The sequence below is a fragment of the Palaemon carinicauda genome, chromosome 34 (genome assembly GCF_036898095.1).
Source record: "Palaemon carinicauda isolate YSFRI2023 chromosome 34, ASM3689809v2, whole genome shotgun sequence".
Classification (NCBI taxonomy): Eukaryota; Metazoa; Arthropoda; class Malacostraca; order Decapoda; family Palaemonidae; genus Palaemon; species Palaemon carinicauda.
The window spans coordinates 65901560-65910929 of NC_090758.1; the positions used below are offsets into that span (position 1 = coordinate 65901560).

The window sequence follows — 9370 nt, forward strand, 5'->3', positions numbered from 1 at the left end:
TTTGAAACATTGTAAAGGAGTCTTTGCTGGAAAAGATGACATTGCCTGGTCATCAGGGAGCGGTAAAGAGCCAGAATGTCTTATCACTTCTTTAAAGGACATAAGAAACACCATAGCTCATGAAGCTCTCAATCTAAATCAGAACGATTTCTTTGACAAAATTGAAGAAATCCGTACACTAATGGAGAGAGCACTTTGCAGTGTTGGCAGAATATGCTCACATGTCAGCCAGACAGAGATTGATGCAAATGTTGCTAATTTCAACAAAAAGCTCAATGAAATAAGAGATGCAGACATTTCGCCAAAGACCCTTGATGAGTACAAGAAGGAATTGTTCTTCTCTGAACAGATAGCATTGATAAGGAATAAAGGTGTTCCATTCTTGAAAGATGTCTTGAATCGAAATACAACCATAAATCCACTGTCCTTAATAGTGAAAGGAGATGGAAGGCAGTTGCCAGTGAATGAAATATTCACAGAAATAGAACTGAATCAGGATGGAAAGAATGAGGAAGTTTTACTGGAGGACATAATAGATATAGCCTCAGGTTCTGACGCTGGAAGTTTTATTTTGCTCAAAGGACATGCAGGGATGGGCAAGAGCACTCTAGTGAAAAAGATAACATCTGATTGGGCCAACCAAAGACCCTCCATCAAAGGCCTCAGTTCCTTTCATCTGCTCTTTTATGCAGAATTAAGAGATATTGTTAATAGATTTGATAGGCTTATTGAATTCTCTTTGGGAGAAGAAGTTCATCGCTCATTCAGGGATGGAGACCTTGTTAAAGCTGTCTTAGGACAAAAAACTCTGGTCATCTTAGATGGCTACGATGAGCTCAACAAGAGTTCATCTGGCCTTTTCGACCATATTCTTTCTTTAAACAAACTCTACAGCCAATTAACTGTTATTGTTACGACCAGACCTGAAGCTGAAGAGAAACTGAATGCTCATCTCCAATCCAGGGCTTTGAATGCAGTTCATCTTCGGCTTGTAGGAATTAAAGCCAACAAAAGAGAAGAGTTTGTGACTAAATACTTCTCGAGTCTACCCAAAGATTCCCCAGTTTTACAAGAGCTAGATAAACTATTAGAATTCCTTAGAAAAACTGAACACAAAATGAGCATAGTGTGGGAAGTTGCCTATAATCTCTGTCTCATCACAATTCTTTGGATGTTCAAACCAGATGATGTAAACAGAATCACAACTGAGGCTGAGCTCTACTGGCAGATTTTCCTTCTAATCATCTCTAAATTAAAAGAGCGTTTGCAGAGGAACCCATTTACGTGTGATTTAGAATTAAGTGTCTTGCAACACAAAATAAATATATTTCTGGAGGAACTCTCTTTGGAATCTCTCAAAGGATTGAAAGATGATTTTATAAATCTTCCCCAATCGGTCTATCAAAGATTGACTGATCTATGTCATCTTTTGCGAGTACCAATAGAAGAGCTGGCTGGAGCCTTCCTAAAGAAAGTCAACTCCTTCAACAACTCCTATTACACTTTCCCTCATAAGGGTTTCATGGAGTTCATGGGAGGTTACAACATCTATAAACAAGTGACCATCCCAGATATGGATCTATTGGCAATACAGGAGTGGAGTGATGAATTATCAAAAACCCGCATCCCATCACAAATACACTCAAAATTTCTTGCTTTTTTTATCTCAACGAAAACTTCAACAGTGAAAAATGTTCTGAAAGAGCTGCATGGGGGCTCTCTCCCTGACTCTCTGGAGAAGTATCAAAACCTACTTATCCAGACACTAAGCATTTTCCACGTGGGGGAGGTGGAGGTGCCACTGGCAACCAAGATTGAGACCCTGGAACTCCTGGAGGAGTCAGGATTGAGGGACAAAGACTCCTTCCTGAAAGTCATGCACAACATAAAGTGCAATGACGAACTATCACGTTGGATAGCGCAGAGGTTTTGCTTGATTGATGACGACACTTATATCACTGACTCATCATTGGAGTCTTACATCGCCCTCCTTGCAGCCACTGATCCTCCTCTCCCAAACAGAGAAGAAATTAGAATTTCTATACAACTCAATGGAACTATCTCGGGCTTCGAGGTACTAACCAAACATCTCTTGCGACACCAGGTTTACCCAAGAAAAATATCCCTTCATCGATTCTTTAAAAAAAAACAACTCACTTAACACCGTAGAAACTGAGTCAATCAAAAGTCTATTCAGCAAAGGGTAAGTTTGGCCTTTTCCTTGGATTTTCTGACAGTTCTTTTGAATATTAGCCTACTTGTTAACTAATATCATCAAATATCTTTATGAAAACAATATTGATACATAAACACACGTATACATATATATAGATATATATATATATATATATATATATATATATATATATATATATATATATATATATATATATATATATATATATTAAGCCTACTTTTATAGAGAAATGAAGACAGACATGAATAATTAGGCTATAGACTTTGCCACAATCCTCAACATGAATCTCATAGTCTATATCCTTTATATTACCAGTATCATCATCATTTTCATCATCACTGTCATCATTAGATTCATTATAAATGAACAACATAAAAAAGTCTCAAATTTACTTTCCTTCTCATTTATAGTTAATATTGATTTCGATATTCTACGAAATTCTTCCTTTTTACTTTTCTTTTTCATCATCATCATGATCATCATTGTCATCATCATCATCATTATTGACATCGTCATGTTAATCATCATCATCAATCCACTTGATGATAAAATTCCCGAACGAATCTAATAAATATTTCTTTCTTTTCTTCTCTTTGGAACAGTTGTGAGGATTACGAAGGCATCTGGAACCCAACGTTTGAATTCCCTCCAAATGTGAAGCAACTGAGAGTGAGGCTTCCGGACCAAGTCAGCCTCGACTCCTTCTGTCGATCTTTGCAAAAGACCTTAGAGATCCGAGATTTAGGTGAGTTAAAATGAAGGATGACAGATTTTCTGTCTTCCTTTCCTCTGAGGGACTTTATAATATCTCGCCTTCTTCCCCTTATACCATTCCTGTCATTCGTTCAGTTAATATCGTTATTATCATTTATTTCTATTATTGTAACTATCATTATTATCATTATTGTCTGTATAAATTTTGAACTTTATATTCAAGGCTCAATCAGGTGTTTTTTTTTTTTTTTTTTTTAATTTCAAATAAGACAATATTGTTATCATCTGATTTGAAGTAATTTAAAAGCTTTCGATGCTGAGTTTTCATTTATTTCCTTTCTTATATAAAAAGGAAATGATTCAGTTTAAAGGTGACATTACTACATCACTATAGTCACTATCGATTTCACAAATAATGATATTAATGATGGTGACAGTAATGAATAGTAATGATCATGATGGTAATGAAGTGGAAACTAGAATCGGGAACAGTGATAGTCAAACAAGGCTCCTCCTAACTCCCTTCTTTCTGCGCTGATTGGTTCTCTACAAAAATGTGGGCGGAGTCATTTGACCTCAAGAACCAATCACCGATAGGGACGTGAAAAGGTTTTTCTCGACCAATAATATTGCAAGAGTTCCATAAAGCTGGATTGTTATTGGCTGAATTTCTCCATACAGTGCTAATGCGAGTGTATCATGAGGAGACTGATGTCATTTTCATCAAAGTTGTTGTTGATGTTGTTGTTGTTGTTGGTTTCCTTCTTCTTCTTCTTCTTCTTCTTCTTCTTCTTCTTTAAACTTTTTTCTCTTTCAGCGATTCACTTTAGTGCCAAGGATGTCAGCAGCGTCAGTCACCCAATTCCTTTTTTGAAGAAGGATCCAAGAGTCAATGTCTTGGTCAGCGATGTCCAGGAAGAAGACATCGAGAAGGTTGGGGACATCCTTCGGGCATTGCAACGACAGGATGCAAGGAGGTGAGTACACATCATTCCTTAAGAGAGAGAGAGAGAGAGAGAGAGAGAGAGAGAGAGAGAGAGAGAGAGAGAGACGATATAATTATTATATTAATTTGTTAAACAGAAAATTTGATTTGAATTAAGACTTTAAATCGACTTCAGATTTGGAGAAAGAAAAATCTCATAGGCCTATTAATAGAAATAGTCAATTATTAATTATTATAGAAATAGAAATAAGTTTATCAATTTGTACACTTTTCAAATGTTACTTAAAGGTTTATTTCTATTTTCAATTCATATCCTATTTGGGATCATTGAAAATTAATTGCAATACTGTGTACGTGAAGGTGTCTGTGTGTGTGTGTTTGTTCGTGTGTGTGTGTCTGGAGGCACTTGTTTATCTTAACAAAACAAGATGTCAATAAAACAATCATTAAAAATATGGTTGACATCATTTCCTTTCTTCTTCTTTTCCTTTCCTTTCATTTCATCCGATTTTTCTTCTTTTCCTTCTTCTTCTTCCCAACAGATCCTTCACTTCAATCTCCTTTCCTCGGTTTTCCAAGAAGAGGAGGAGTCCTCGGGATTTCCTCCTCCCAATGATGAACTCCTTGAAGGGAGTCAGGGTGAGACAGTACATCTGTTTCCCAGAAGATGAACGACCAGATGACGAAGCCTTACTTAGAGAGATGCATCTTAAGGCAAAAGAATTCACCGGATGTAGATTGGGTGTTCAATGGTGAGTTTGCTTCTTCTTTTTCTTTTCCTTCTTCATCTGTATCGTACGATTTTTATCTCTCTCTCTCTCTCTCTCTCTCTCTCTCTCTCTCTCTCTCTCTTAACATTCGGCATAAGCCCTTCAGCAGACCATAGGCCTAAAAAGTAAACTCTATTATTATGTCTGGTAATTTTTATATCATAGGCCTTATTTTTCATGGTCTTCATTGTATTTAGGCAGCATCTCTCTCTCTCTCTCTCTCTCTCTCTCTCTCTCCTTTAAGCAAACCATGGGCCTAAAAAACTGATTTATTCCATAAAATCGGGTAATTTTTTATATCATAGGTCTAATTGTTAATGATCATCACGCAATTTAGGCATCATCATCATCATCTCTCTTTCTCTCTCTCTCTCTCTCTCTCTCTCTCTCTCTCTCTCTCTCTCTCTCTCTCCCCTTTTCAGCAGGCGATGAGCCTAAATAACTAATCTAAATTAATTATAAGCCAAGTTCCAAACGTATTTTTCTTTTGGCTTTGGTCTATGATTTGTTTCATATCAGTTTTTTTTCTTCTCCTCATTCGATCATTCGATATTCCTTTGTATCTTCATTAATGGAATCAGAGACATTTCCAGAGAATGTCGTTGTGTGGATGATAGAGAGGTGTTGATGTGTAGAGAAATTTCCACCTCATTATTATCTTCACTTTTTCTTATTATTCTGCTCATTATCATTTGATTAGAATATCTGATTATGTTTGTTTGAATCTCATTATTTATGATTCCCTCCAATTCTTTTCACACTTCCTTCAATTCGCATCATATTCATCTTCCTCCTTTCTTTCACTATCATTATTATTTCTTTCTCTTCAGAATAAAGATTTCCTCATCATATCCTATGCCATATTCCGTTAGCTTTTTTGCTGAGTCATTGCAAACAACCAAAGCCTATTTAATAATGGTGTTTTCTTCTTTGCTCGGTAGGTTGACTGATGCACAGATGTTCAGTTTTTACCGCTAATTAAGAGAAAATGATGACGATCCCTGAGGCGACAACTAAAAAGAAGAAGAGGAAGGAGAAGTTCAATAACATCTGACCTTTAAGTTGTGAAATAAATGTGTCGAAATGTTAATCACCAAATTCTAATTCATAATCTGTCACTAAATGATTCAGGTTTAACTAACTTTTGATAATGATTACATTATAAATATAACTTTCAGATCGAAATGGTCATTTTTTTATAGTAATATGATAATGTATATATATATATATATATATATATATATATATATATATATATATATATATATATATATATATATATATACATATATATATATAAATGTGCGTGTATATATTCAATTGTTAGTGAACAATTGATATCTTTTTACAAAAATCTATTGTTTTTAAAAACCTTTATTATGTTCATTTCACTGTTTGTTCTCTTCTCTTGTATCTATTTTCAGAACTTCTCTTTTGTTTTATCACTTCAATATAATTAATATTTTTAATTAACAAAGTAGTGTTTGACTTATATCATGACATATTCTTATCAAAATATTGCAAATCTTGAATGTGTTAAGATTCACTCTAAACATTGTCTATTATCTATTAATGAAAGCAAAATCTATTTAAGTGATCTTGACGGAGATGGTTGAGGTGATGGTAGGTAATATGTAATAGTGGAGCTCATCATAAATAAATCTGTGAATGACAAAAATTGTGTTTTCATCACCTTTCAATTTTTATTAATTTTATACTAATCTCCATTGATAATGTCATATGATATGTCCCTAATATTCCCTTAAAGTTCTGGACGGAATCTGTGGAGCAAAAGCTCTTCAGGAAAAAGTTCTCTCTCTCTCTCTCTCTCTCTCTCTCTCTCTCTCTCTCTCTCTCTCTCTCTCTCTCTCTCTCTCTCTCTCTCTCTTGGGAGGTGGACAGAGACAATGTCCTTACAAAGTCCTTCAAAGGGACAACGCCAGGCAATAAAAGAAAAAAAAAATAATCTCACTAACAGTCTGACAGGTGAGTTCTTTGTGTAATGTCTTGTTCTATATATGATTAGTTGTAACATTAAAGTAAACTTATCAGAAATAAATCAATTTTTATGAACTTATATATTAAAATGGATATGCTTTGCTGCTCAAGAATAATATTATTATAGGTAATCAATTTATTTCTCCATTTAATGATCAAAGTAAAGGAACATCAAACTGAGCTGTTTATTGCAGAGATTTTGTCTTTTGTAAAACACTTGATCTTTGTAATGCCCTCATATATTGATGCTATTTTCAATTGCAGATCAGATGAACTGGTAAAACAAAAGACTGATTTTCTGACTGACTGACTGACTGACTGACTGGTGCACAGGGGTATTGTTTATCGTCATCTGCTGGACCTAAGAAAAGCTGATATGTTAAACCAGCGTCTGTCAGACCCATTGAGTCAACATCTGATCAGAAGAGAAGGAGCACAGAGCTGAAGGACATTAGAAAAGAGAAAAATAGGATGACGTAGGATTTTTAAGGTAAGAATGTTGATTGATCTTTTTTTTAATTAATTGTATGAAATGGATATGATAAGGAGTTACTACTTTTAAAGAATTGAATGAAAAGAGTAATATTTGTAGTTACTACTCCTAATGAAATGAACCGAAAGAGTAATATTTCGAGTGAATGTTTCAAATACATTTATTGAGAAGAGTAACGTTAAAATTCATTACTTTTATTCATATTGAATATAAATCTCGAAAAGAATGTATAAGATTAGACCTAATTTGAATCTTCTCACATTCGAGAACATTTTTTTTTCTTTTACATAAAGGAATATCAAATTTTATTATGTTAAAATTATTTTTTTTTTTCTATCCGCGTGAACCAGGCAAAAGTAGAATACATCGGGTGTGTCACTCTTCTTCTCAAGCAGACAGACAGAAAGAATGGGAGGGAGGATCACAGGAGTGATTATGACCAATGTCTACAAAAATTGTAGTTTGTGGTTCTTTTTCTGTTTTGTCTTTAATTAGTTACTTTTCACAATGAGAAGTAAACATTGATTCTATGTTTTCAAACAATTTATTATTATTTTTAGATAACAATAGCTAAAGGTAAATATATATAATAATATAAAGGTATTGTATTTATTTAATCTATTTAGCATTGATCCTTAAGCAATAGGCAGTTAATAGTTTTGTTTTCCGAAGTATAATTTTGTATGTTTGTATATTCTCCTTTTAGTGCTTGCTTCAGCTAGTCCTTCCTCGCACAGTCCTGAGCTACACCTTACCCAGGGTTTCAGAGGACAGGACCGACAAGGGAAGCTCCAAACGAGGTCTCGCGGAACTGTGTGAATGATTTACTCACTCTGACTATGGCGGCTCTCCTCATCTAGGGCTTTTACTTTGGAAGATGGGCACTCTGCATCCATCAAGCACATGAGCGGGAGGGGCAAGTTTCTGTTAACGATTTTGCAGACATTATCTGCATTCTGGAACCAGAATCTGACATCAGGGTGCAGCTCCCAGAAAGGTCTACATTGCTTATCTCGGATTGATGGCGGTAAGTACCTTTGGTGTTCTTTAGAGTCATCTTCCTCTTTTTATATAGTACAGAATCATGTTGATTTAGTTGATCGATTTTGTTTGGAAATTTAAGATCAGATTCAACATATATCACAGCAAGATTTCTGTTGCAGAGATTTTATCTTTTGCAATGCGCTTGAACCCTTTGATTGATGCTGTTTCCTTTCACAGATAAAATGTACTGGTAAAAAAGGAGACTGACTGACTGGCTGACTGATACACCGGGATATTGTTCATCGTTATCTGTTGGACTCGAGAGAAGCTGACATGTTAGACAAGCGTCAGTCAATGACCTTGAGTCAACCTCTTGTGAGAAGAGAAGGAACACAGAACTGAGGACATTGAAGAAGAGATCAAAAGTTAAGGCATGATTTAAGGAAAGACTTTGGAGTCACTACTCCAAATGAATTGAAGTAAAAAAAATAAATCTTGCATTGATTACTATTAAAGAATTGAATGCAAAAAATAAAATAGTTTTCTTTTGGAAATTTTTGTAAAAGTTTTCTATATTGTCATTATTATTATTTCCATTATCATTGTCATTACTATTATTCATTTTGAATAATATTTTTTGGAGAATAATTTTAGAATCTTTTTATATTCCAGTACTTTCTTGTACTTAATTTGATATTAATTTTTCCTCTGTTTCTTTCAGTTGGAAGTAAAAGTTAATGTCTTTATTAAATCAGGGGGAAAGAGGTTGGATGTCATACTTCTACAGTACAGACAGACAGATATGCAGAGTGGAATACACAAGTAATTATTAACATTATTTCCATTCCTCTTTATCTCCAAATGTCTACAAATAATTGCAACTAGAAGTGTTTATTCTGTTTTGTCCCAAATTATTCTGTTGTTTCTGTTTCAGAGACAAAAGAAAACATTAATTTAGGATTTCAAACATTGATCTTTGGTTTTTAGGAAATCACTAATAGGTTCAGTAAATTGATTTTACTGAATTGGTTTGTCTTCAGTTATTAGGCAAGATGCATTTAACATATATTTAAAAAAAGGAGATTAGTTTTATGTTTATTTTTTGCTTTCAGGAGAATTATTTGATGATATTCTGTTTGGAAAATCCTCCATTTCTTGCAATGGCGCTTGCATCAGCTTTCTGGTGAGAGGTCATTCCAATACGACATTTTTTTTTCTTGGATTTTATTCAGGAGTCTGGGCAGTGTGCATCCAGCCAGTACTTTGGC

At 34.4% G+C, this 9370-nt stretch overlaps 2 protein-coding genes across 3 annotated transcripts in view; both read left to right on the plus strand.

The window, feature by feature from the left end:
- Positions 1-2197, plus strand: part of LOC137626648 (uncharacterized) — a 164550-nt gene extending 162353 nt beyond the window's left edge. For both annotated transcript variants that reach the window (XM_068357666.1, XM_068357667.1), the window contains one exon: positions 1-2197. This exon is cut by the window's left edge and continues 264 nt beyond it. In XM_068357666.1, coding sequence (XP_068213767.1) covers positions 1-2161 — 2161 coding nt within the window. In that variant the 3' untranslated portion in view covers positions 2162-2197.
- Positions 2198-2669: 472 nt separating this feature from the next.
- LOC137626995 (uncharacterized) lies at positions 2670-5810 on the plus strand. Its single transcript, XM_068357980.1, has 5 exons — positions 2670-2713; positions 2800-2942; positions 3729-3888; positions 4400-4609; positions 5569-5810. The coding sequence occupies exons 1-5, from the start codon at positions 2670-2672 to the stop codon at positions 5603-5605; spliced, it is 594 nt and encodes a 197-aa protein (XP_068214081.1). The 3' UTR covers positions 5606-5810.
- Positions 5811-9370: the final 3560 nt, after the last annotated feature.